The sequence below is a fragment of the Alexandromys fortis genome, unplaced genomic scaffold (genome assembly GCF_014885135.2).
Source record: "Alexandromys fortis isolate MF-2015 unplaced genomic scaffold, M_Fortis_MF-2015_v1.1 scaffold_177, whole genome shotgun sequence".
NCBI classification, from domain to species: Eukaryota; Metazoa; Chordata; class Mammalia; order Rodentia; family Cricetidae; genus Alexandromys; species Alexandromys fortis.
In genome coordinates this window covers 2,965,731-2,990,911 of record NW_026068056.1, presented here as the reverse complement: position 1 = coordinate 2,990,911, position 25,181 = coordinate 2,965,731, and the positions used below count along the sequence as shown (strand labels likewise).

The following is a 25,181-nucleotide window of genomic DNA, read 5'->3' as shown; positions in this document are numbered from 1 at the left end:
TTCTAAGCTCTGGCGTACTGTCCCCTGCAGTGGACTGTGTGTTGGCACCATGGTCTGGCTGGAGTGATTGCAGCCACAGCTGTGGCCTGGGCCTCATCTTCCAGCGCCGGGAGCTGCTGAGACCTCCCCTGCCTGGAGGCAGCTGTCTGTTGGACCAGCTCCGTAGCCAGCCCTGCTTTGTGCAAGCCTGCCCAGGTAGCCTAGCACCCCAGGAAGAAGTCAGGGTTGACTATTTGCTGTGGGAGACCTGGGTTGGCTCATCCCAGAGACCCTCACCTAATGCCCTGTTCTCCCTGGAAACCCCTGTGTCCAGCACAATGATGACCACATAGTCACAGCCTTCAAAGAGCTGTTCTGACACTCGCTCTCCTGGCTGTACCCTCGCTTGCCTGCCTAGGTAGCTCAGGGGAGTCCCTTCACTAAAGGTTCATTCCCACTTCCTTCCACCCATGTTTCTGAAATGTGTGAGCATGAAGGGAGACAACAGAAGAGGGTATTTCAACGACAGCTGGCTGTACCGCTTACTCGTCCCTGACTCCATAACTGAAGGCTCTGTAGGCCTTACATTCAGTACTTCTCACACAGTGGCTCCCAGCCTGCTGAGATGGGTACCCCTACACACACACACACACACACACTGGGCTCCCCACAGCACTCACTCACATCAGGTTCACAACCCTGGCTTTGGTGGCTCCCTTGTTTCACTGCTGCCAGATGTACCCCCACTTGAGGGCTCTGCCATTGCAACCTTGCCAGGGGCCGGAACTCTGTTCTTGGAGTCACTGGGTGTCTTCCCATGGTTCTCTCACCTATGAGCAGCTTCCCAGAATAAAGGGAGTTGTAGGGATGCTAGGATGTTGTCCCCACTTGCCAGGCCACTGGCCTCCAAGGGGCTGGGAGAGGCTCCCTGGCTTGGCCTTCCCCTCTCTACAAAGCCTGTGTCTCCTTGGAGTATTTCGGGTGGACCCCTTTTTTCCTCTACAGTGGCTGGGGCATGGACAGAGTGGGGGCCCTGGGAGCCCTGTAGTGTCTCCTGTGGAGGTGGCCACCAGAGTCGGCAGAGGAGCTGTGTGGACCCCCCACCCAAGAATGGTGGTGCCCCCTGCCCTGGGCCTTCCCATGAGAGGGCACCCTGCAACTTGCAGCTCTGCCCAGGTGACACAGGTAACAGGAAGCTGGCTGGAGGGATGTCCAGCAGTGGAGCCCTGGGGTTTGTCTCCGGGCCTTCTGGCACCCTTCCTACTTGTGCTCTTTCTTCCTGAGACTGTGGGCCGGGCCGTGTACACGTGAATGCTGAGCTGTGCCAGAAGGGGCTAGTACCCCCATGTCCACCCACCTGCCTGGACCCCAAAGCCAACAGAAGCTGCAGTGGGCACTGTATGGAAGGTGAGACAGAGCCAGAAAACGCAAATACGAGTTGCCTACCCACGCCGGGTACTGGCCCTAAGGGACTTCCTCTCCTTGCACCCAGGATGCCGCTGCCCTCCTGGGCTTTTTCTCCAAGACTCTCGCTGCCTGCCCTTCTCTGAATGCCCCTGCCTGGTGGGCCAAAACCTGAGACAGCCTGGGTTGACCTTCCTGCTGGACAACTGTAGCGAATGGTGAACATGCTGGGCTGAGGGGTGGTGCTGGTCCAGGGTCGAGTACTGGGGTGAGAGAAGGCGCTGGCTCCTGGGAGGACCGAGATGAAGGGTGGTACTGAACGGAGGGAGTATACTGGCCAGAGCTGGTGCTGATGGATGCCTTCTGTCCTCTGCAGCACGTGTGAGGAAGGGGTACTGCTGTGTAAGCCAGGAAACTGCTCCCAGTCCTGCGGCTGGTCGGCCTGGTCCCCCTGGACACCTTGTGATCGCTCCTGTGGCTCTGGAGTGAGGGCCAGGTTCAGGTATGGAGGTGGGGTGGGCAGTGGGCAGACGACAGAAGGATAAGGGAGGCAGGAGTACCTGTCGTGAAGGAGGAAGGCAGATGTCTAGGCAAGTCTCTCCTCAGGTCCCCCTCCAACCCGGCCGTGGCATTTGGAGGTGCCCCGTGTGAAGGTGACAGGCAGGAACTGCAGGCCTGCTACACAGAGTGTGGGACAGGTACTGTATGGCAGGAGACTGCCTTCTTATTCCCAGTTCCCTATCCTAGCTGGTACCTTGATGGGTAGTGAATGAAGCTGTGCCAGAGGAGGCTGGTGTCCCCATGCCCCCTTTCCTGTCTGGACCCCAATGCCAAAAGAAACTGCAGTGGGCACCATGGAAGGTGAGGCATAGCCAGGAAGTGGAGGTGAGAGTCATGGCCACCCCTCCAAGTTATAGTCCTGGAACCAGTTTCGGTTAGTGGGTTTTGGGCTGGGAGAGACTGGCTCTCATGAAGACATCCTGGGTACCTGGGCAGGCTAGCTTGGGTGGGACAGGCGTCTGCAGAGACGGGAAGAATGAGGATGCTGGGCTGGCTGGACGCTTCAGGTGACCACGGCAGACAGGAACACTTAGAGGCAAGATAAAGGCTGCAGTTTGTCCCTTTGCCTCCGGCGATGCGGTGTCAAGGGAGGTCACTGCAGCGCAGGCCAATCGCTGCCGGGGCTGGGGGCTGGCCTGTGAGGCAGAAGGAGTGATGGGCGACAGACAATGGGAGGAGGAGGCTGCGGAGTGAGTCCCGAAGTCAGCGGAGGATGAATGGTGGTCTCAGGTCACAGGAGACTCTGAGGCATTTAGAAGAGTTGGGCTGAGGGACTATGAGGATGTGGGCTGCTGGCTGAACCATGGGGCAGCGTGGGCATGAGCTTGGCCGGGTTCCATGGAAGGCTCTGCCTTAGGTAAGGGTGAGGCATAGAGCTGCAGAATAGGGTCCTAACAACAGAAGGAGTCACAGGAGCAACTCTTACCCTTAAAGGTCTCTTGGTTTTCCAGACCTGACCCGCGCCCCTCCTCGCAACCTTTGCCTGCCTGGCCGGAGCCTCTATACAGTAGGCCTGTACTGTCTTCCCTTCCAGACATACCAGGTTGGACACCCTGGACGTCCTGGTCCTCCTGCTCCCAAAGCTGCCTTGTCCCTGGGAGTGACCCTGGTTGGCGGCAGCGTTCTCGGCTGTGCCCCAGCTCCAAGGACACATTCTGCCCAGGAGAGACCACCCAGGAGGAGCCTTGCATCTCCCCTGTGTGCCCAGGTATGGCTGGTGAACCGGAGTAGGAAAAAAAGCAAAAGAGAATGACTCCTTGACCTGGTCTGACTCTCAGAAAGGAGGGAAAAAGCAAACTTGGTGGATATCCTTAAGCCACCCCCACTCAAAGTCTCCCTGGGGAAAAAAACAATCCAGCACTCGATAGACATTATTTGGGACCATCCTAAATACCTCCCTTTCCCTGCCCATGTCTTTCCACCCGTGACTGTGGCCTCTGTTCTTCCTGACAGTGCCAAGTGCCTGGGGTTTATGGGCCCCCTGGTCCACCTGCTCAGCTTCCTGTAATGGTGGCGTCCAGACTCGTGGGCGCAGATGCTCAAGCTTGGCTCCTGGGAATCCTGTGTGCCCAGGACCCCACACTCAGACCAGAGACTGCAATACACATCCCTGCACAGGTGCTAGACCCCTCGTCTACCCCAGGTTGTGACCTCTCCAGCCTTCTCTTCTCGCTTAGCTGACCTTTGGCTTCAGAATAGGCCACACTCAGAGCTAGGGAACCTTCAGGATTTCCAGCATCTCTCCAAGTCCCCTCCTCCTCCCACTTGCTGAGAACCAGATACTGGGCCAGGTGCTTCACTTGCCCCTGACAAACGCATGTGACCTTGGAGGCAGAGCTCACTCACAGGCAAAATCAGGGGGAGCAGCGTCCGCCCAGAGGAGTCTGTTTGCTTAGCTTCTTGGTCCATTGGGCATTCTTCCTGACCCAGACACTGGTGTCCTATTCTCAAGAGCTTTTGTATCCAGTGGAGCCAAGCCAAGGAGCAAGAGGAGGAAGTGGGAAAGGACTGGAGGGGAGGGGCTTCCTCATCTCTGCTTGTCAATCACTGCATCCAGGCTTTCCTCCTTGCCAGCATCCCTTCTCTCCTGCCCTGACTCAGACTCCCTCTGTCTTCCTATCTAGCCCAGTGCCCAGGAACTATGGTGTTCCGCTCAGCAGAACAGTGCTACAAGGAGAGGGGTCCATGCCCTCAGCTGTGCCTGGCACAGGACCCTGGAGTAGAGTGCACTGGCTCCTGTGCCCCTAGCTGCAACTGCCCCCCTGGCCTCTTCCTGCACAATGCTAGCTGCCTGCCCCGCAGCCAGTGCCCCTGCCAGCTGCACGGGCAGCTCTATGCACCAGGAGCAATAGCTCGCCTGGGCTGCAACAACTGGTAGGTTACTAGTGGAGGATGGGGCGGGGCCAAAGGGGGAGGGGCTATGCTCCAGAGCTGGGCAGGGATGGACTGACACACATATTCACTCATCGATGTGTGTGTGTGTGTGTGTGTGTGTGTGTTGGGAGAGTGTTAGGCAGAGGATAGGGGCTGAAGCTGCTGACAAATGCCCCAGGCAGTGACTGAGCTACAACACAGGTTTCTACAAGAAGTGTTCACCCAGCTGACTGTGGGAAGACGGTTTCAGATAGTCTTCTGCTATGCAGAATGGAACTATAGGCTGGAGAGAGGCTTCTTTTTAAAAATATTTTTTCATTCCTTGACAAATTCACACGTGCGTATATTGTATTTTGACCCTGTTCACCCTTACTTCTCCCTGTAACTCCTTGTAGGTCCAGCCCAACCCCTTCCAACTTAATGTTGTCTAGATATTCATGGGTATGGGGCCATCCTTTGGAGAATGGTTTATCCAACAGGGGCCGTGCCCTTAAAGAAGATGTACTTTCCTTCTTCCAGTTCCCTTCAGTTGTCATAGCTCTTCTCCTAGAGGGCTCACGAGCCCCTCTGGAAGTGGTTTTCTCCTTCCTGAATGTCATTGTCTACACAGAATCCCTTGGATTCTGCTCATTGAAGTATCCAGTTCTCAAAGCCGACACCAGGTTTTGCCAGCACAGGGCACTCTAACATATCCCCCCACCCCACCCCCACTCCCTTTCCTCGGATTTCTTCATTTCCTCTTCCTTTTTATCTCCTAGTGCCTCCTCCAGTTCCCTTCTTCAGTGTTCCTCCCCCTTTCTCTCCATTCTTCTGCTGGATTATTTTCTGGAATCTCCAGTGTTTGTATTGGAGAAAAATGGAAGAGCACAAAATATACCCATTTCTTCTAGAATTCTAGCTCTTTCTGTATCGCCCCTACCTAGCCGTGTCCCTTAAAGTCATTTACAGACATTGTTTAATAAGTGCACGTGAGATAAAAAAGGATAAAAAGGTGGCCCTTGATGAAACTGTATGACAAAGAGACAGCCCCTACCCGGGGGATCATGGAGCCCAATGAAGGTGGAGTTGGGAGGGAGTCTGAATCACATCCTACACGTCTTGTTGTGTATTTGGTGGCTTGGCTCCCTGTCCTTTGAGGCGAGTATCCAGTGCTTCAAGGGCAAGGACTGGGTGGACCGTGCTGGTGCTCACTGAGCCCTCTCTTGGCAGCACCTGCCTCTCTGGTGAAATGGTGTGCACCTCAGAGCTCTGTCCAGGTACGCCCCCCCATGCGGTGGTCAGTGCTCAGAGACTATGGGAGACCGTGGACCCTTCCGAGATAGCCTCTGGTGGTGTCCCAAGAAAGTCAGGGTCCGGATAAACTCGACCTGGTTTCTTACATCTGACCCCACCCCTGCCCCCGGCAGTTGCCTGTGGCTGGAGCCCCTGGACTCCGTGGACTCTCTGCAGCCAAAGCTGTAATGTGGGCGTTCGACGGCGCTTCAGAGCAGGCACCGCACCTCCAGCTGCCTTTGGGGGTGCTGAGTGCCAAGGTCCCAACATAGATGCTGAATTCTGCAGTTTGAGGCCGTGCCGAGGTAAGAGTGGGGGGCCTAGGACCAGAGACCCGGTTAAAGAACTTTCCAGAGAGAAGCCAAGATACCCCTCAGGACCCCACGAGAGATATAAGGAACTTCCCTAAGGGATTCCACTAGGAGATAGTTCCCGGAGACCTCTCTAGTCCATTCCCCAAGAGAGACCCCAGAGGCCAGCCCACTTCCTCTGTGAAGGCACCATGTCTCCTAAGGTGGGGATGATTCTGTGGATGAAGAGAGGGGTGTCTGGATAATCGGGCTGGAGAACGAGGTGTGCTGGGTGTGGAGAGTGAGCTCTTCAGCGATCCGGATGCCACCCATAGGTCCCGGTGCTGAGTGGAGTTCCTGGACTCCGTGCTCGGTGCCCTGTGGTGGTGGCTACAGGAACCGCACTCAAGGCAGTGGCCCACACAGCCCCGTTGAGTTCTCTACCTGCAGCCCGCAGCCCTGTACAGGTGAGGGATGCCTTGGAGACACTCTAGTTCTCATTACCACCAAGCATAACACTGTAACACCCCACCCCCACAGCCTTGTCCCTTAAAACAGTATAGCCTCCATGACAACTGCAGCAATAGCCAGAGCTGCTGCTTCTCTCTCTCATGATGGGGGAAGGCTGAATTGGCAGGCACTGGGCTGCCCTTTTGTCACGTGTGTCTACAGGACCAGTCCCAGGTGTGTGCCCCAAGGGCCAGCAATGGCTAGGCTGTGCCCAGGGCCCAGCCTCCTGTGCCCACCTCAGCTCCCCTAGAGAGATCAATCAGACTTGCCAGCCCGGCTGCTACTGCCTTCCTGGAATGCTCCTGCTAGTAAGTATCCCCAACTGCCTGGCCAGAACTGGGACTGCCTCATGGCTTGGGACCTTGGTTTGGCAGGAAAGAGATAGCCAGGGGGCTGGACAAGGGCAAAGCCAAAGGCTTGGGGCTAGAGTTAAAGATGCCTTAGATAGCTGTTCCCTTGCTTATTAAAGTAGCGATTTTACTCCCTTTTATACTCACATATGTGTCCTCTTATCTGTCCATCACCACCTATGTGCCGAGCACCTGCCCTGTGCTTGGCCTTAGGCTGGGTAACCAGGTAAGTGCATGGGTAAGTAAGACATACTCAGGCTTCCTACTGGTTCTGGCTAGAGGCAGAGCTGTGTTCCTTGATGAAAATGGTTGCACGGTGAGGGATGAGGGCTGGGTAATGCTATGCTGCTGTATAAATTACATGGCTCATGTGAAAAATATATATTCCACATAGTTGATTTCCTTTAACGATTCAGTCTCACGCCTTGCAATGGAAGTGGGTCTTTTTCTTCCTGAAGGAGGATGTCCATGTTCCCATGGAACCCTCAGCTAAGGATCTGATCTTGCCCAGTGAGGGAGGGGCCTGGGTTAAGCCCGGTGGAAGGTTTCTGGGTGGCCCTTGAGAGGAGCTTGAAATTGAGTGCCGGCTTTGACTGGAGCAGGCTGGAGCCAGGATGACAAAGGGTTTTCTTTTCTCTGTGTAACAGTCCTAGCTGTCCTGGAGCCAGGCTGGCCTTGAACTCACAGAGATCCACCTGTCTCTGCCTCCCTAGTGCTGGGATTAAAGGGGCGTGCACCACCACCGCCCGGCTTACAAAGGGTTTTCTATTGCAGAATAATGTGTGTGTGCCTGCCCAGGACTGCCCCTGTACCCACAGGGGGCGCCTTCATCCCCCAGGCAGTGCAGTGGTTCATCCCTGTGAGACCTGGTAAGCCCCTCCCACCCCCAGTTCTGCAGTGACCCTGTGGTCCCTGAGGACCCAATTAATTGTACAGCTGATTTTTCCTCAGCAGCAGGAGATATTGGCTCCAGTTAACCAGAGCCTATTCCCCGATGCCCTGCCCTGCCACAACCGATCAGCCCTGCCATCTAATCCTGCCTGCACCCCTCCAGGCACCCATCCTTGTCTGTTTTCTCTCAGTTCCTGGGAACATACTCAGTGGGAGATGTAGAGACTGTGAATTAGACCTCCAATAATGAAAAAAATCACCTATCTTCTTTCTCCTAACTAATGTTCATTTTTATGACTGTTGTAACAAAGTATATCATACCTGTACTAATGCATGCACGTAGACACAGACACACACATCATACACGTACACACAAACATACACATGTTCTGGAGATAGGGGCCTTGAATAACAGCCATCAGTGGCCACACATGTCCTAGATCAAAGTGTTGGAAACCTGGTGCTTCTGAGGCACCGAGGAAGCATTTGTCGCCTCTCCGTTTTGGCACCAATCTGGCATTTTCTAGCTTGCAGATGGCTGTCTTCTCGCCTTTTCCACCATCTTCCCTGTGTATGTCAGCATCCGAATACCCCTTTCTAACAAGAACACAAGTCACACTAGACTGGCCTCGCTCCCTACAACAACCTTATTAACTTGGTTACCTCTATCTCCAAATAAGGTCACATCTGCAGGTCCTGGGGGCCAGAGTTTGAGCAAAGGCTCTGTGGGTACCATGTAGCCCCGGGGAGCACCAAAGCCTCTGTTTTCCCCTCCAGTTCCTGTATCTCTGGACTCATCACCAACTGCAGCTCCTGGCCTTGTGAGGAAGGTGAGAAAGGCTTCTTGCTCCTCAGATGCCCTCAGGTCCCCTCCTGGGAGCCGTGGGCCTGCTCTGGGGTAGGAGACAGGCCGCAGGAGAGCTGAGGGAGGTGTTACGGTGCCTCTCTACCCTAGATCACTCTCTTCTCACATTCTCTCTCTCTTCCCCATACACCCCAAGGCCAGCCTGCATGGTCACCCTGGACCCCATGGAGTATGTGTTCAGCCTCCTGCAGTCCTGCCCGACGCCACCGGCACCGCTTCTGTATCAGACCCCCTAGTATGGCACCCTTCACCCTGGCTCTCCTGCCCACAGTGTCCCCCACAGCCCTCTGCCCAGGCTCTGAGTCTGAGGAAGAGCCATGTGTCCTGCCAGGATGTGACCGTAAGTGGCCCTTTAGGCTGATGTTTGCTCTGAAGCCCTGGGTAGGGCCATCTCTGGAGTACCTGGTCCTTGTACCCACTGGCTCCAGCACCCCAAACCCTTTCACACTGTTCCTTCTTCTGCTGTTTCCTCAGAAGCAGGCAACTGGAGTCCTTGGGGACCCTGGTCTGGTTGTAGTCGGAGCTGTGGAGGAGGCCTGCGAAGCCGGACCCGAGCCTGTGACCAGCCACCACCCCAGGGCCTAGGGGATTTCTGTGAAGGACCTCAGGCCCAGGGGGAGGCCTGCCAGGCTCATCCCTGCCCAGGTAGCTGCCGAGGATGGGTGGGCCAAGGAGCAAAGAGTAAAGAGCTGGGAAGCAAAATTGGGAGTTAGGTCAAGGGCTCCAACCTACCTCAGCCCATTCTGTCCCCCAGTGGCCAACTGCAGCACCATTGAAGGGGCAGAGTACAGCCCCTGTGGCCCTCCCTGTCCCCGCTCCTGTGATGACCTTGTGGTGAGTTTGGGCCCCTGTGTTACCCCTACCTGACCTTTGGCTCTGACCAGAGGATCGGATCATCTTATGGGAAGCCTGGGTATGGCTTTGGGCCCATGGCCTCTTGCCTGGTGCTGGGCAGAAAACCTGGTGTGCATGGGCGAGGCCCTGGATTTTAGGTTACAGCAATGCAGGCTTGCCCCCTCTGTTGATGAGAGAGCTAGCCGTATCCAGCAGCCCTTGGCATCGGTACAGCCAATGTTTCTAAATTAAAATGCTATTGCAAACACAGCATAAACATGTGGGATGGGAGTCGTCCCACTGTAGCGTCTTAAGTGCCATAAACATTTCGGTGCACAGAGCTTGTGTGCGTGCGTGCGTGTGTGTGTGTGTGTGTGTGTGTGTGTGTGTGTGTGTGTTTTCTAAGCACCTACGCAGACACTGTAGACACAGATGGAGGCAAACACAGACAAGGTCCCTGCATCCGTGATCCCACATTCTAAGGGGAGAAGGAAAGACATGAATTAAAGATGGGCATGGTGGGAACTCTGAAGATGAGGACGGAGCTTTGAGGTCTGAGTAGGGAGAGTCAAATATAGACAGGAGGCCAGGGATGGCTCCAGGCAGGCGAGGGAGGAGAAAGAAGTGACAGAATATGTTCAGTCACTGCAGGTCACCATGGACAAGGCCTGTCTCCAGCTCTTTCCCTTCCAGCCAGCTTTTTGAGGCAGCAGCTCCCTGAGTGTTAGGGAGGTCTGGGCATGCCTCGGCTGCCAGACCATCAGTGCAAGCCCTACACTGAGTCTGCAGTCCCTAAGAACTGGCCTTCACATTTGCAGAACGCTGGCTTCCAGACATATTCCTTAGGAGCTGAGGGTTTAATCTGTAGGCCTGCTACCTTCTCAGTGGCAGGAACTCAGTGGCATGCTGGTTCCCTTCCTGCCCTTCATCAGCTCTTTAAAGAGAAACTAATTGTAAGGTCACACTTTTCTCAACCTCTGGGTACCCTTCATTCTCACGGGGCTTACTCGTCATTGCAGGGATGAAATACCGGACAAAGGTAACTTGAGAAAGGAGGGGGGAAGTCCAGCACTTTGGGGGAGGCATAGAGTCAAGAGCCCAATGCAGCTAGTCACATGGTCTCCACAGTCAGGAAGAAGAAAGAGTAATGAGGCTGCTCCTGTGTTACTCAGCCCAAGACCCCAACCCATGGAAAGCTACAACTCACATTTAGGGTGTATCTCTTTGTTTCCATGGTGATTCTAAATCCCATCAAGTTAGCAATCAAGACTGACCACCACACCCATCCACTACCCTTCCACCTTGGTCCCCGTTCTTCCTAACTCCTCACCTCAGGCTGTCACCCCTGCTTGCTCTGTGTCCTCCCCCCAGCACTGTGTGTGGCACTGCCAGCCGGGCTGTTACTGTCCTCTGGGCAAGGTACTCAGTGCGGACGGGACCATCTGCGTGCAGCCTAGTCACTGCAGCTGCCTGGACCTGCTGACAGGGAAGCGCCACCATCCGGGCACTAGGCTGGCAAGGCCTGATGGCTGTAACCACTGGTAAGAAGCCATACTGTATTGCTGGGATGGGAGACCGCATGCAGACAAGAGTGACTCCCCCGATGTCTGTGCATCTAAGCTCTGGGGGCCCAGACAGTGCCCTAGAGATCCCCTGTCCTGGAGAAGATGCAGAGCAGGCCCATGACTCCTGTCTAGCAGGAGGGAAAATTGAGGCAACCAGCTCCATGTGCCTACTGAGGGCTGAGCATTTGTTCCTGGGAGCAGAGAAGCTGGGCTGGACAAGCCACAGATAGGGTGCCTGTTCCTGCTGCCTGTCCCCACTTACTTGCAGGTTGCCTACAGTCATTCCTCAGTACAGTGCACCAGCTGTGCTATCCCAGAAGGCCAGCTGATGGGACAGGCAGGCTTCTAAAGCGTATGGGAGTAGGAAGAAGGACATAGACTACACCATGAAAGTGTAAGGATGAGAGGAAGGAAGAGGTAGGCAGATGAGTATGTGGGAGACCTAGGCCATTCTGAACTGCCGTCTTTCCCCCTGGCTCTGCTCTTGCCCAGCACCTGCATGGAGGGGAGGCTTAACTGCACAGAACTGCCCTGCCAAGGTATGTGCTGGCCTACTGGGTGGGGAGGGGTTAGGAGTAGGGGTGTAAGGAGAGTGGTCTCAGGATTGCAACAGCTACATCCAATGCCTTCACAGTGCCTGGAGGCTGGTGCCCATGGTCGGAGTGGACAGCGTGCTCCCAGCCCTGCAGGGGCCAAACAAGGACCCGCTCTAGGGCCTGCATCTGCCCTGCTCCCCAGCATGGGGGTGCTCCATGCCCTGAGGAGGCAGGGAAGATGGGAACGCAGCATCAAAGGGAGGCCTGCCCTAATCCTACTGCATGCCCAGGTGTGATGTGCCCATGAGGCCTGTGCCCCTGTCCCAGAAACCCGAAATATATGTTCTGACCTTGATGACCTCAGGCCTCCTGGGTTTCCCAAGACAGACGATTCTGTCTCCTTGGTGCAGCGGATGGAGCTTGGAGCCCTTGGGGGCCATGGTCTCCCTGTGACGCATGCCTGGGGCGGTCGCTTCGAAGCCGGGTGTGCAGCCATCCTCCCACCTCTGACGGAGGCAGGCCTTGTCCTGGGGGCCACCAGCAGAGTCGCCCTTGTCGAGACAACTCCACCCTGTGCACAGGTGAAGGCTTTGGGGGTGAGGCCAGGGAGAGTCCTTTTGACGACCATGTGTTTCTGCATAGAACTGTTCAAAGGGCAGCCCTAAGCGACTCCTGTTGTTCTGGGTGAGGTATCAGGTCGCAGCTGATGTGGGTATGACAAGAGGCTCTTACCCCTTGAGGAAGCTCCTTAACACTAACTCTCTTACTTTCTTCCTAGACTGTAGAGGGGGCCAGGAGCTCTTACCCTGTGGGCAGCCCTGTCCTCACTCCTGCCAGGACCTGTCCCCTGGCAGTGCGTGTCTGCCAGGCTCAGCAGGCTGCCAGTCTGGCTGCGGGTGTCCCCCAGGTCAACTCTCCCAGGATGGGCTGTGTGTGCCCCCCGCTGACTGTCACTGCCACTTTCAGCCTGGGGCCATGGGTCAGTAGCATCTTCCTGTGCTCCCCCTGCCACCGTCTTCCCCCAGCAGCCAACTGAGCTGCAGCTCTGCTTGGTTCTGCATCTCCACCCGTGGGACCCAGGCCCAGGCTACAGGTTGGGAACTGGAAGGCCTGTATTTCCCACATCCTGGGCTGGTGCAGGTTAGAGAGCTTCCAGCACCTTCCTCTAGGACATGGGTGCGGTTAGTGAGGTGCTAAATGCAGGAGTATAGGATTTTGGGGGAGGTGAAGGCTGCTGTGCTGTCTAGAGGCTCCACCCTTACTCCTGTGGCCTTTCAGGGATCCCCGAGAACCAGAGCCGGTCAGTAGGGTCCACGCTCAGTTCCTGGGAGAGCCTGGAACCTGGAGAGGTGGTAACTGGGCCCTGTGACAATTGGTAAGCAGATTTGGGGTGAGCTGTGGAGGGGGGCAATGGTACCCTTGGGGACATGGATGAGGCCCTGTCACTGAAATCCCTTTCCTCGTCCCCAGCACCTGTGTGGCAGGCATCCTGAGGTGCCATAAGGTGCCCAGCTGCCCCGGTCCTGGGATGTGGAGTTCCTGGGGACCCTGGGAGAAATGCAGTGTCTCCTGTGGGGGAGGGGAGCAGCTCCGCTCTAGGCACTGCGCCCGACCCCCATGCCCTGGGCTGGCTCGACAGAGCCGGACTTGTCACAACCAGGTCTGCAGAGGTGAGCCCAGCCAGCTGCTACCCAATAATCCCTTAACCTTGACCCTGACTCTGAGTGCCCATAGATTTCTCTTTCTGTCCCCCAACATATTCTTCCCTCAGTCAGATTATGGGGGAGCCTTTGGGGAAAGAACACTGCCTAGGGGTTGAACACTATGACTGTCAGGTCATAGAAGAGGTGGGCACAGAAGTAGGCAGTGAAGACAGTGGATCAGACAGGGCACTGATTCCAGTGTTGTCTCAGAGACAGGCTGTCCAGTGGGCCGACTATACCGTGAATGCCAGCCCAGCAATGGGTGCCCCTTCTCTTGTGCGCACATCATAGGCCAGGTGGCTTGCTTCTCTGAGAACTGTGAGGAGGGGTGCCACTGTCCTGAGGGCACCTTTCTCCATCGCTTGGAATGCGTCCAGGTGAGAACTCAGCTGGGCAAGAGCCTGAGGCAGCTTCCCAGGGTGTCCTTAGTTCCCTAGGGGCTACCTGCTTCCTAGGGACAGCACCTGGGCTTGTATCCATTACCAGCTGATCTCCCAGCTCAAGGGCACCTACAAGACTTTTGAGGCCACCATGATCCCACGCTGCTCTGTGCCCCTCTGGTTGTGGCATTCAGTCTTCCTGGCAATAAGGGGCAGTTTCCTGTTGGGTCCCCATAGCTGCCCATGGCACATGGCCCTGCAGCCCTATTCTCTATCTCAGGGGCTGTAGATATTCATTGCCCCTCTCTTCCCTGCTTTGCTCCAGTGGGGAAAGGACCCCCACACCTTCCCCCTGTCACCAGTTGTGGGGACAGATGGCAGGCAGGTTCCCTCAGGTGCTCAGGATTTCATTCCTAACCCTGGTGGCCTCTGCCAGAACCTGAGATGTTTCCTAGCCCCGTTTTCTCAACTAAGAAACGATGACAGCCTGCGGGAGGAAAGGCTACTGCAAGGCCAGGAGGACATTGAACAGCAGTGCTGGACTCACACGGGGACATCCAGACCCCTCTGACTCCTGGCAGGGCTCTCTCTGTCTCACCAAGTCCTGTCTTCTTGGAGTCTCTACCAATGTCCATATAGCTGGTCTGTACAGATATATGGCTGACTCTCAGCCCAGGTTCATAGCCTACAGGCTCTCAATCCTATGAGTACCAGAAAAATGGGTCCTGCCTCCTGTTCCCATTCCCTCTCTTCCCCCAAATCTCATCAGAGGCTCTACAGAGGTTCCCAGTAGGAAGCCTCCTGGGAGATTTCACTGTCTTCTTCTCTATGCCCACGCAGGAATGCCCCTGTGTGCTGACAGCCTTGCTGCTGCAGGATTTGGGGATGGCCAGTGCTGCCCCTGGGACCTACCCAGCCCTCCTGGGAGGTGAGGGCCAGCCCCTTGCACCTGGAGATGAGCTGTACCCAGGCAGGATGCTTCAAACAGTCTGTGGAAATTGGTAAGGGACTCTCCAGGGTGGGGACTGGGTTGAAACGGGGGAGAGGAGCTAAAGGAAGGATTCTAGGGGGAGGATAGGGACCCTAGGATCTGTCCTCTTCCTTTGCCTGGCTGTGCCTCCTGGCCACTTTGCCCCACTCCCTTTGCTTGTGCTTTCTCCAGCTCCTGTGTCCATGGGAAGCTGTCTTGCTCAATGGAAGAATGTTCCAGGGTCAATGACAACCTTGGTCCCTGGAGCCCGTGGAGCCCTTGCTCTCGTTCCTGTGGTGGGCTGGGGACCCGCACCCGAACCCGCCAATGTGTGCGTCCCACACTTGTTCCTGGAGGACTGAGTTGCCATGGGCCCCTTCAGGACCTAGAGTACTGCTTCAGCCCGGAATGCCCTGGTAAGGGAAATAGAAGGAAGCTAAGCAGATACCTGCCCGGCCAAGTATGGCTCAGCCTGCCTTTGTCCTCTTCTGTCCCTGTTTATCCCTGCTGGTGTCTCTGGATTTTCCTTCCTCTTACCCAATAGCTTTAGACTTTTGTTTGGGTCTCCAGCCAGCTCTTCTGGAGAGCTTACAAGACGCTCTACACTGTGTGTGTGCGGTGCTGGTAGGGTACATCTCAGGCACAGAAACTCTTCTAAACAGGGTTTCCTTTTCCACAGGGACTGCAGGGGCCACGGTGGAGCCAGTGACAGGCCTTGCAGGTAGCCCGAGTCTCCCAGCACCCCTCCAGTATGGCCTTTCTTTGGGAAGAACGAGCCCTGGACCTCTTCGCTCCCCATCCTCACTTCCTGAAGGGGCCGGAGCCCTGGCTGACTAATTGGAAACTACACCCACTCTTTCTTCTCCCCTTCTTCCCACAGGCAGTTGGGGCTCATGGTCGCCATGGTCTCCCTGTTCCCGCAGCTGCACAGACCCTGTTCAGCCTACTTTGCGCAGCCGTACACGCCTCTGCTTGGGCAACTGTACCGTGGGGGGCTCCTTACAGGAGCGTCCCTGCAACCTACCCTCATGCACAGGTGTGATTCTGAGGCTCAACCGTAGTTCTCTAATCACAGCCTTCAATTGACTCCTTCAAACCCAGACCTGGACTGCAATATCCAGTTTCCCTAGAGCAATCTAACGGTCTAATCTAATCTCAGATCACATCTGACACTAGGTCTTCAGTTCACTTCACCAGCCCCAGAGACTGCTCTGAGCTCTGCCAAGTCTAGCAGGCCCCTCGGTCCTCATGTATGTGTGTGTGGGCAAAATACTCTCTGTGGGGTTGTTCCCCGATCCCTCAGCAGCCCCACGAGCCAGGGATTTCTGTCCCCTATGGAAACAAGACACATAGACTCAGTTGCAAAAACCACACACCCATCACTATCGGATAAGGAACAGGAGCCCTGAAGTGTGGGTGAGGTTGCCTAGGCGCAGGTGAGAAGTCTGAACTTGAACTGGGGCTGAAGGAGAGCCTGGATCAGGAAGGAGAGAGCCTGGGGCAGGAAGGAGAGCCTGGGGCAGAAAGGAGAAAGCTTAGGGCAGGAAGGAGAGCCTGGGGAGGAAGGAGAGCCTGAGGAGGAAGGAGAGCCTGGGGCAGGAAGCAGAGCCTGGGGAAGGAAGGAGAAAGCCTGGGGCAGGAAGGAGAGCCTGGGGAAGGCTCTGCTGGTTCCAGATCTTTTTCACCTTGCAGCTCTGCCCCTGTGCCCTGGCCCTGGGTGTGGGTCAGGGAACTGTTCCTGGACATCTTGGGCCCTATGGGAGCCTTGCTCCCGCAGCTGTGGGGTGGGCCAGCAGCGCCGCCTACGAGCCTATCATCCCCCTGGGCCTGGTGGATACTGGTGCCCTGACATCCTGACTGCATACCAGGAGCGCCGCTTCTGCAACCTGCGTGCCTGTCCAGGTGAGGGGAGCTGGAGACAGAGTAACTTCAGGCTCTTCCCTGACTCTGATTGTGAGAATCTGATGGTGTGCATTTCCTGATCAGGCTAGTCTGTCCTGGCTCATGGGATATGTGGGACCTTCTGCTGGAGCCAAACCTGATGGAACTATTCTCTTAACAGTGCCTGGGGGCTGGTCCCGCTGGAGTCCCTGGTCCTGGTGTGATCGCAGCTGTGGAGGGGGCCGATCCCTGAGAAGCAGAAGCTGCTCAAGCCCACCACCCAAGAATGGGGGAGCATCCTGTGTCGGGGAGAGGCACCATGTCCGGTCCTGCAACTCCATGCCTTGTGGTACTACACTGGCACTTCCTGCCTACTGAGCTTATTTCTGCAAAATGCTCCAGCCTCACCTCTAACTTCATTCCCACTATACCCATGGGATGCAGGAGACCGGCTGCTACTTTGCTCGCTACCTAGGAAAACCAAGATGTTCAGGGAAGGGATGAATGGATCTGAGTACTGGGCAGGGACATCCTGTGTATATCTGGGTCCTTTGTGGCTGAGGCCAAACTCAAAGATTTGCCACCTCCCTGACTCATTTCTGGGACATCTTCCTAGCCTTGTCTGTCCTCTTAGCTGCTGGAGAACCCTCAAGCCCAGGCAAAGTTTCTGAGAGCTTGCAGCGTGATGTCAAGGGTGTATGTGATTCTTTCTATGGAAACTGAACCAGAGACTATAATTGAGCCCTTCCCAGTTCCTTTTTGAGTTTCAGCCCTTCCTTCCTTCCAATGCTCCCAGCCCTCAGAGTCCTACCCCAGGAATCCTCTGTCAGGAGCTCCCCATTCATACTGCACACTGCCTTGCTTCAGAGCAGGGCCGTAAGCCCCTAGGTGAGAATGTTAGCTTCTGAGACGGACAGATTAATCTAGCTGCACGAAGAGTTACTACTAGGCTCTGAGAACTTACTGGAGGGGAGAGGAACTCTCCGCGCACTTAGACTAGCCTAACTCCAGGGCTTTACCACGCCCTTAATGTTTCAGCTCATGCCAATATGGGGGAAAGGGGAGACCCTGGGGCCTCTAAGAGTTACTGATAAGAAAGAAGGGTCTTGGGGCACCCAGGTGTTCTTGACACTGGGCTTCCCCTCCTCAGAGGAAGGCTGTCTGGCAGGGATGGAGATAGTGAGCTGTGCCAACCGCTGCCCCCACAGCTGCTCAGACCTGCAGGAAGGAGTCGCGTGTAAGGAGGACCAGGCCTGCCAGCCAGGCTGTCGCTGCCCTGAAGGTACATGCCCGAGAGCCTTCTGGAAGGCGGGTTTGGTCTAGATACCAGCACCAACCCACTGACTTCCCACAGGGTTTCTGGAGCAGGATGGTGGCTGTGTGCCAGTTGGACACTGTGAATGCACGGATGGCCAGGGCCGCAGCTGGGCCCCAGGGAGCCAGCATCAGGATGCCTGCAACAACTGCTCCTGTCAGGCTGGGAAACTCTCCTGCACTGCTCAGCCCTGTCCACCTCCTGCCCACTGTGCCTGGAGCCACTGGTCTGCCTGGAGTCCCTGCAGCCACTCATGTGGCCCTCGAGGGCAGCAGAGTCGCTTCAGGTGTGGTGCTGGGTGACTAGGGTCTCCTGCCTTGCATGCCCTTCTCTCTGATATTGTTCCTGGGTAGTTCCTGCTTTCTCCATCCTGTGCCTTGGCCCAGTCTGTGCTGGTCACTTAGGCCTCTCCTTAGCAACCTCCATGCTCACTCTGGACTTCGCCCTTGAATCCAGAAGGGTCATATAGGGTATGCACTGTCTTTTCCCTCCTCTGCCCTGGTCCTGCCCAGGTCCTCCACATCAGGCTCATGGGCCCTGGAGTGTCAAAAGGAGCACTCCCAGAGCCAGTCTTGCCCCGAGGCCCCCTGCCCACCCCTGTGCCTACATGAAGCCCACTCTCGTGCCCTGGGGGACAGCTGGCTACAGGGAGAGTGCCAGCAGTGGTAAGCACAGGCCAGGGAAGGGTGACCCACTTTCCTGCTGGATAGCAGGATCCTGAATCCAGGCTCTTTTCTAGTTCCTGCACCCCAGAGGGAGTGATCTGCAGAGACACTGAGTGTGCAGGTTTGGGTTCCATCCCATCCATCTCCTTAGTACCCCATTACTGACCTTATGTCTTGAAAGCCATCTCTTCAATGTCCTGTGTTCCCCCAACACACACACACACAATGCCCCCCTCTGTGCCACAAGGATCCCAACCTAACCTCTGGGTCTTCACCCCCCCCCCTGCTATTCTAACCTCACCTGTGCCCCCCTACAGTGCCTGGGGGCTGGACGTCGTGGTCCTCCTGGTCCCTCTGCTCTGTCTCCTGTGGCGGTGGAAGCCAGGTCCGCACTAGATCCTGCATAGTGTCAGCTCCTCAGCCTGGGAGCCTACCTTGCCAAGGCCCAGATACCCAGACCCAGCATTGTGGGCAGCAGCTGTGTCTACAGCTGCTAGAGACCTGCTCCTGGGGACTGTGGGGACCCTGTTCCCGTAGCTGTGGCACAGGCCTGGCCTCCCGCTCTGGATCTTGCCCCTGCTTACTGACCAAAGAGGACTCCATGTGTAATGACACATTCTCACGTCTGGACACTCAGGCCTGCTACCCAGGGCCCTGCCAGGGTGAGTTTCTCTCCTGCTTTCCTTCTCTGGAAAATTCAGGGAATGAGCATTTGCCCGTGCAAGACTATTTCTCTGAAATGTCCCTATATCTACCGCACAATGTCTTGCTTTGTACCCTTCAGAGCCCTTTGCCATGTGCCCTCTTTATCTACTCTGAGGGAATCCACCCAGTGGGACCTTTCCAGCTAGGGCAGGGATGATGGGTGTGGGCACAGGGGATGCTCTGGAAGCCGCCAGCCTACATCCCTGCCCATCTCTAGAGGAATGCATATGGAGTGACTGGAGCAGCTGGACACGCTGCTCCTGTAAGGTCCCAGTGCAGCAGCGTTACCGACACCAGGGGCCAGCACCTGGCCGGACTGTTGGGGGTGCCCCTTGCACACGTCTGGACGGCCACTTCCGGCCATGCACCATTGGCAACTGCTCAGGTAAGGCCCAGGGCTGAGAGGTCAAGGAGCTGAATGGGGGTGGTGGCAGGTACCCTCATATAGTCCCACCGCCCACAAGACCACAGTGCAAGTGCCCAGGGTTCGCACTGACCCTTGCCCTGGGCACACGGTTGCTCTTGTCTGTCCCACCCACTAGCTACACCCTTCACAATCGTCTCACTGTGGTTTCCCATTTGACAGCTGCTGGCCCCACCGTGTCTGTCCTCTCATAGCTGCCTCAGAGGCAGGTTATCTTGCTCGGCTTCTGTTGAAGCTGTCCCTCATCTTGTCCCTTTGTGCCCCACCTGCCAATCCCATAATCCTGACTCACGCAGTCCCTCCTGGGTCTTGAGGCCCAGCCATCCTAATCCTCCCTGGAGGCCCATGAGCTGAGCAGGAGCCATGTGGAAGGGTTGGGGGCATTAGTCTTTCTTGGCAGCCAGCTGAAGGGCGGTCTTGTACTATCACCAAGTGACCTCATTCTTCCTTCTTCCCTTAGAGGACAGTTGCCCACCTCCCTTCGAGTTCAAGCCTTGTGGCTCCCCCTGTGCAGGGCTCTGTGCCACACATCTGAGCCATCAGCTCTGCCAGGACTTGCTGCCTTGCCAGCCTGGCTGCTACTGCCCCAAGGTGAGCTCTGGAAGTTGACAAGACACTCAAGAAGGAAATGCTCTGCCCAGCTCCCCTGGCTCCCCTCTCCAGGACGCCCAAAGGAACCACATCATTTCCATGCCTGGAACCCCTCCCTACCTTGGCAACACCCCACACATGGGCTCAACAACACACATGTGTACTGCTGGAAGCCAGCATGGTACAGGGCACATAGGTGACAGTGGCCCCTTCGCAGTCCCGAACTATCCTTCCTTTTTCTTCTGTGCAGGGTCTGCTGGAGCAGGCTGGGGGCTGCATTCTCCCAGAGCAGTGTAACTGCTGGTATACTTCAGAAGAGGGAGCTAGGGTGACCCTGGCTCCTGGGGACCGCCTGCAGCTAGGCTGTAAGGAATGGTGAGTAATAGAAGGGGGTGGGCAGAAGCCAGAAGTGGAGTGGACAAGGGCATCCTGACCCAGCAGAGGCCAGGCTGAACCTGTTTGGACCATTCCAACCTGAGATCAAGTGACCCCAAGTGCCCAACTTGCCAGACCACCCAGCCCTTGAGCTGTTGAGCCATGCATGGCTGTACCCCCAAAGCCCACCCTGGTGTGCTCCTTCCCACAGTGAATGCCTGAGTGGAGAGCTGCAGTGCTCCAGCCAAGGGTGTGAAGGTAATCACAGCCTTCAGAGAACTGTCCCTGTTAGCCCAGTGCTGGGGTGCTTCGGGGCAGGGAACTTGCTTTGCTAAAGCCAGGACAGTCCTAGACAAATAGTATCCTGCCCTGCCTGACACCTTTCTTAGTCTTTCCCATTTACTACCCCTTCCGATCATGACCCTGAGCTCTTCCTGCCTGCCCACTGGGCTCTCTGAGCTGAAAACTCCCCGAGACCAGCACAAACCCTTTGCCCATCTAGGTCTCCTGCCTCTGACTGAATGGTCAGAGTGGTCACCTTGTGGGCCCTGCCTGCCCCAGAGTGCCCTGGCCCCTGCCTCCAAGACTGCCCTAGAGGGGCACTGGCGTCTGAACACATCAGGCCTACCTCCAACCTCAGTCACTCTGCTGGCTTCAGAGCAGTACCGGCACCGGCTTTGTTTGGACCCTGAGACGGGCAGACCCTGGGCAGGAGACCCTGCGCTTTGCACTGTGCCCCTCAGCCAACAACGCCTCTGCCCTGACCCTGGAGCCTGCAATGGTAAAGGAGGGAAAATAGGCCATCAGGCAGGATGGGTCTGGCATGCTAGCGGAGGTGGGATGGTGGGGTGGGGGTGTGCGTGTTTGGATGGGGCTAGCCATAGGCTCATTTCTGTTGTCAGGAGTGAGGCAACCTGCTAACCTTTCTGCTTGCCTAGAGGCCTGCTGGATTTGAGATGTGTAAAAAAAAAAAAAAAATAAAATAAAATAAAAATAAAAAAAGCACCGAAGGGCCTCAGGGCATGTTTTCAGGAAGGGGGAAGAGACAAAGCCTGGGGTGGATACCTGAGGCAGGTGGCCTAAGGCACTGAGTTCTGTTTTTATTTTTCCTTCCCCAGACACTTGCCAATGGGGTCCTTGGGGGCCTTGGAGCCCCTGCCAAGTGCCCTGCAGTGGAGGAGTCAAACTGCGTTGGAGAGAGGCAAGAGACACCTCTGGAGGAGACTGCCGTGGGCCATGGGCTCAAACAGAAAGCTGCAATATAGGATCTTGCCCAGGTAACCAATATCCCAGCATTGGAAGGGAGCAGAGACTGGCGCATTGGACATATCCCCCCCCCCCCCGCCCCAGAGGGATTGGTGGCTCCCCCTGATGGTAAATAGTGGAAGAGTCTGCTGGGGGGCAGGATGGGCAAGAGTGCTCCCAATGCAGACTTTTACTACTGGACCCCAGGGGAGAGCTGTGAGACCCAGGACACCGTGTTTACCCTTGGCTGTGCCAACCAGTGCCCTCGCAGTTGTGCTGACCTCTGGGATGGTGTCCAGTGTCTACAGGGACCCTGCAGCCCAGGTAGATGGCCACGCCGCAGCCTGGCCTGGGAAATCTTCACCACAGTGGAGGGGGCGACAAGGCAAGAAAACACACCGTTGGGGTCACTTTCAGCAATCACTTTGAGTCCCTCCTAATGGTTCCATCAAAACCTACTGGGTTGCCTGCTGTGGTGGCACACCTCTGTAAATCCCAGCATTTGAGAGCCTAAGGTGTGAGGATTGCTGTGAGTTCAAGGACAGGACCCTCTCTCAAAAACCAACGGCTGTGTAGAGGAACACAGAGGTGTCTCCCATTGATGGCCAGAGGGTGAGAGCAAGCTGTGAACCCAGTCTGGCTCCTGGAGGAACCCATTATGTAAACCTTGTCCAAAGCACTGAATTTTATCACCCTTTTATTAGTAAGAATTAATTGCACAAGATAGTGGGTCACATTTTCATACACGTGTATACTATACTTTCACTGTTTTCTCCCTATTCTCTTCATTCTTCCTCCCTAATAGTACATCATCCTTTTATTTTCAAGTCTTTTTTAAAGCACTGAATCTTGCTTACCCCTCTCAGGCTGCCGATGTCCTCCTGGTCAGTTGGTGCAGGATGGACACTGTGTGCCCATCTCGTCTTGCCGCTGTGGCCTGCCCAGTGCCAACGGCTCATGGGAGCTGGCCCCCATGCAGGTGGTCCAGCTGGACTGCCGTAACTGGTATGCTGCCATTCTGTCAAACCAGGCCAAGGTCTTTGGGTGGGTGACATGAGGCAGGTCAAGGCTATGGGCACTGCTGGGGAAAGGAAGCTGTTCATTATGACTTGGGGGCCTGAGCCCTTGGTGCACACCCTGTCCACAGCACATGTATTAATGGGTCACTGGTGTGTCCATACCTCGAGTGTCCAGTCCTAGGACCTTGGTCAGCCTGGAGCAAGTGCTCAGCTGTCTGTGGTGGGGGCACCATGGTGCGCCACAGGAGCTGTGAGAAGCGTCCTGAGGGTGCACCATGCCAGACCCTGGACATGCAGCAATGGCAAGAGTGTAACCTGCAGGCCTGCCCTGGTGAGTGCCTGGGCCTGGAGTGGTACAGCCCTCCATCTTTGGGTGGAAGAGGCTATCCATAACCTGCAAGCACCCCTCTCGCTGTGTGTGCTTCCCAGAGTGTCCGCCTGGCCAGGTGCTCAGTACCTGTGCCACTTGCCCGAGCCTCTGCTCCCACCTGCAGCCTGGAACCATCTGTGTGCAGGAACCCTGCCAGCTTGGCTGTAGTTGTCCTAGAGGGCAGGTGAGTCAGGCCACTGGATTCTGGATTCTGGGTTCTGGGGTGGTGGGGAGAGGAGAGGTAGTTGGGAGGCATGGGGCTGGAACCAAGCCTGACTGAGCCTCTCCACCTCAGCTGCTACACAATGGCACATGCCTTGCCCCTGCGGCCTGCCCCTGCTCTCAGCTCTCCCTGCCCTGGGGCCTCACCCTACCCTTGGAAGAGCAGGCCCGGGAGCTGCCCCCAGGGACTGTGCTCACCCGGAATTGCACACACTGGTGAGGGCCTAGAGCCTGGGCAGAGGGCAGGGTTGTTGAGATTGGGGTGGGGAAGGGGGACTGAAACCACTGAGCAAATGCTTCTATCTTCTTAGCATCTGTCAAGGCGGAGCCTTCATCTGCTCCCTCATCAACTGTGAGGGTGAGACATGGCTGTCCTCGCCCCTCCAAAACCAAGACTCTGCTCAGGGATGGAGGGCCCTGCCCACAACCAGGCTAAGCCACTTGCTTCAGGAAATGCTTGCTTCTGGTCCACAGGGACCCCTTCCCTGCCTGAGGCCCAGCACTCCCCACTTTGCAGTCCCCAAGCATCCTGTGTGTCTTTCCCACTCATAGTGGTAGTCACCAAATCAGTGTGTGCGCACTGAGCCAGGGTGTGTGAGTGAGGCCAGGAAGTACAACAGAACTTCCTGCTGATGAGGAAGTTGAGGTCTGGAGGGATGTGTGAAAAAGTGGAGTCTGGCGTGGGAAACCACAGTCGCCCACCTATGACACACGGGGATCTGTGGATTCAGACCCAGGCTTGGCAAGTTCCAAAGCACCCAGCCTGGCTGCTGAATGAAGGTGGGCCAGCCCTCAGAGCAAATAAAAGCAGGAGGCTGCCTCTGAGTTTCTGGCGAGCGGGCCACACTTTAGGATGTGACAGAGTGCTGGACATGCAGAGGTGGGGTGGATAGGAGTGGTTAGAGCGTGAGATCTGTCTGGGCCAGTGTTTGAGAGGGTCAGAGGGACAGGCATGGCTGATGGACGGCTGCTGGTGCCAGGAGGCAGCATGGGAAGGGGGCAGGTAAGGTACTCTCTGAGGAGTGTCTAGCAACGCGGGAGATCTAGGCTGGATCCCGAGCTGACCCAGACAGCAGGCGGATGGTCTTCCTGCAGGATGCCCTCCTGGGGAAATATGGCAGCCCATGGCCCCAGGGGAGCTGGGCCCTTGCGAAAAGACATGCCCAGAAATGAACACGACACTGGCTGGGAGCAACTGCACTGAGGCACAGACTCCAGGCTGTGTGTGTCAGCAGGGGCGTTTCCGCAGCCAGACAGGTGCCTGCGTCCCGGAAGACCACTGCGAATGCTGGCACCATGGGAGTCCCCACTTGGTGAGATACCAGCTGCTCTTCTTGCCCAAGGGTTCCCCACCTACTGATCTGTAGTTGCTCTTCCTTTGGTTCCCCACTCCCAATCCCGCAGTAGCAGACAGGCTCTGCCCTCTTAGGGCCCAACTGGCCCTTTGCCCCGCTACATTGAGTTCTCCCAGTCAGACTCCAGTCCTGGGCCAGTACGCTGGCTGGAACTCCTAGGCTGGATTTAAATTTAGAATTGAGGTGTTACCATGGAACTCCAGAGGGCTGGAGAGACGGCTCAAAGAGTAAGGGCTGTACTGCTCTTTGGAGGTCTGGGTCTAGTTCCCAGCATCCACATCTGGTGGCTCACAACCACCTGTAACTTCAGTTCCAGGGGCCCCCAATGCCCTCTTCTGGTCTCCACGAGCACTTACACACACACACACACACAGAGAGAGAGAGAGAGAGAGAGAGAGAGAGAGAGAGAGAGAGAGAGAAACAAAAATCTTAAAAAGAAAGAAAGAAAGAAAGAAAGAAAGAAAGAAAGAAAGAAAGAAAGGAAGGAAGGAAGGAAGGAAGGAAGGAAATCCAGGAGAGACCAACGGGAGC

At 56.1% G+C, this 25,181-nt stretch overlaps 1 protein-coding gene across 1 annotated transcript in view; it reads left to right on the top strand.

Annotated features, from left to right (window-relative positions):
- LOC126487244 (SCO-spondin-like) overlaps window positions 1–25,181 on the top strand; it is a 56,679-nt gene that overhangs the window by 28,674 nt on the left and 2,824 nt on the right. The window contains exons 50-99 of the mRNA XM_050119957.1: window positions 31–195; window positions 985–1,164; window positions 1,264–1,386; window positions 1,472–1,601; window positions 1,760–1,885; window positions 1,990–2,081; window positions 2,978–3,151; window positions 3,397–3,561; window positions 4,068–4,317; window positions 5,527–5,573; window positions 5,724–5,894; window positions 6,215–6,346; window positions 6,552–6,697; window positions 7,514–7,608; window positions 8,408–8,460; window positions 8,632–8,835; window positions 8,970–9,140; window positions 9,250–9,329; window positions 10,701–10,870; window positions 11,387–11,433; window positions 11,529–11,720; window positions 11,841–12,011; window positions 12,209–12,409; window positions 12,709–12,805; window positions 12,901–13,100; window positions 13,344–13,510; window positions 14,354–14,514; window positions 14,676–14,899; window positions 15,163–15,204; window positions 15,364–15,519; window positions 16,176–16,385; window positions 16,546–16,713; window positions 17,515–17,646; window positions 17,719–17,965; window positions 18,192–18,344; window positions 18,419–18,465; window positions 18,662–19,006; window positions 19,267–19,434; window positions 19,934–20,064; window positions 20,315–20,439; window positions 20,651–20,697; window positions 20,942–21,220; window positions 21,558–21,716; window positions 21,892–22,008; window positions 22,551–22,689; window positions 22,832–23,034; window positions 23,133–23,257; window positions 23,369–23,511; window positions 23,607–23,653; window positions 24,391–24,608. Of these exons, the coding sequence (XP_049975914.1) occupies window positions 31–195; window positions 985–1,164; window positions 1,264–1,386; window positions 1,472–1,601; window positions 1,760–1,885; window positions 1,990–2,081; window positions 2,978–3,151; window positions 3,397–3,561; window positions 4,068–4,317; window positions 5,527–5,573; window positions 5,724–5,894; window positions 6,215–6,346; window positions 6,552–6,697; window positions 7,514–7,608; window positions 8,408–8,460; window positions 8,632–8,835; window positions 8,970–9,140; window positions 9,250–9,329; window positions 10,701–10,870; window positions 11,387–11,433; window positions 11,529–11,720; window positions 11,841–12,011; window positions 12,209–12,409; window positions 12,709–12,805; window positions 12,901–13,100; window positions 13,344–13,510; window positions 14,354–14,514; window positions 14,676–14,899; window positions 15,163–15,204; window positions 15,364–15,519; window positions 16,176–16,385; window positions 16,546–16,713; window positions 17,515–17,646; window positions 17,719–17,965; window positions 18,192–18,344; window positions 18,419–18,465; window positions 18,662–19,006; window positions 19,267–19,434; window positions 19,934–20,064; window positions 20,315–20,439; window positions 20,651–20,697; window positions 20,942–21,220; window positions 21,558–21,716; window positions 21,892–22,008; window positions 22,551–22,689; window positions 22,832–23,034; window positions 23,133–23,257; window positions 23,369–23,511; window positions 23,607–23,653; window positions 24,391–24,608 (7,535 nt within the window). The remainder of the gene's footprint in view (window positions 1–30; window positions 196–984; window positions 1,165–1,263; window positions 1,387–1,471; window positions 1,602–1,759; window positions 1,886–1,989; window positions 2,082–2,977; window positions 3,152–3,396; window positions 3,562–4,067; window positions 4,318–5,526; window positions 5,574–5,723; window positions 5,895–6,214; window positions 6,347–6,551; window positions 6,698–7,513; window positions 7,609–8,407; window positions 8,461–8,631; window positions 8,836–8,969; window positions 9,141–9,249; window positions 9,330–10,700; window positions 10,871–11,386; window positions 11,434–11,528; window positions 11,721–11,840; window positions 12,012–12,208; window positions 12,410–12,708; window positions 12,806–12,900; window positions 13,101–13,343; window positions 13,511–14,353; window positions 14,515–14,675; window positions 14,900–15,162; window positions 15,205–15,363; window positions 15,520–16,175; window positions 16,386–16,545; window positions 16,714–17,514; window positions 17,647–17,718; window positions 17,966–18,191; window positions 18,345–18,418; window positions 18,466–18,661; window positions 19,007–19,266; window positions 19,435–19,933; window positions 20,065–20,314; window positions 20,440–20,650; window positions 20,698–20,941; window positions 21,221–21,557; window positions 21,717–21,891; window positions 22,009–22,550; window positions 22,690–22,831; window positions 23,035–23,132; window positions 23,258–23,368; window positions 23,512–23,606; window positions 23,654–24,390; window positions 24,609–25,181) is intronic.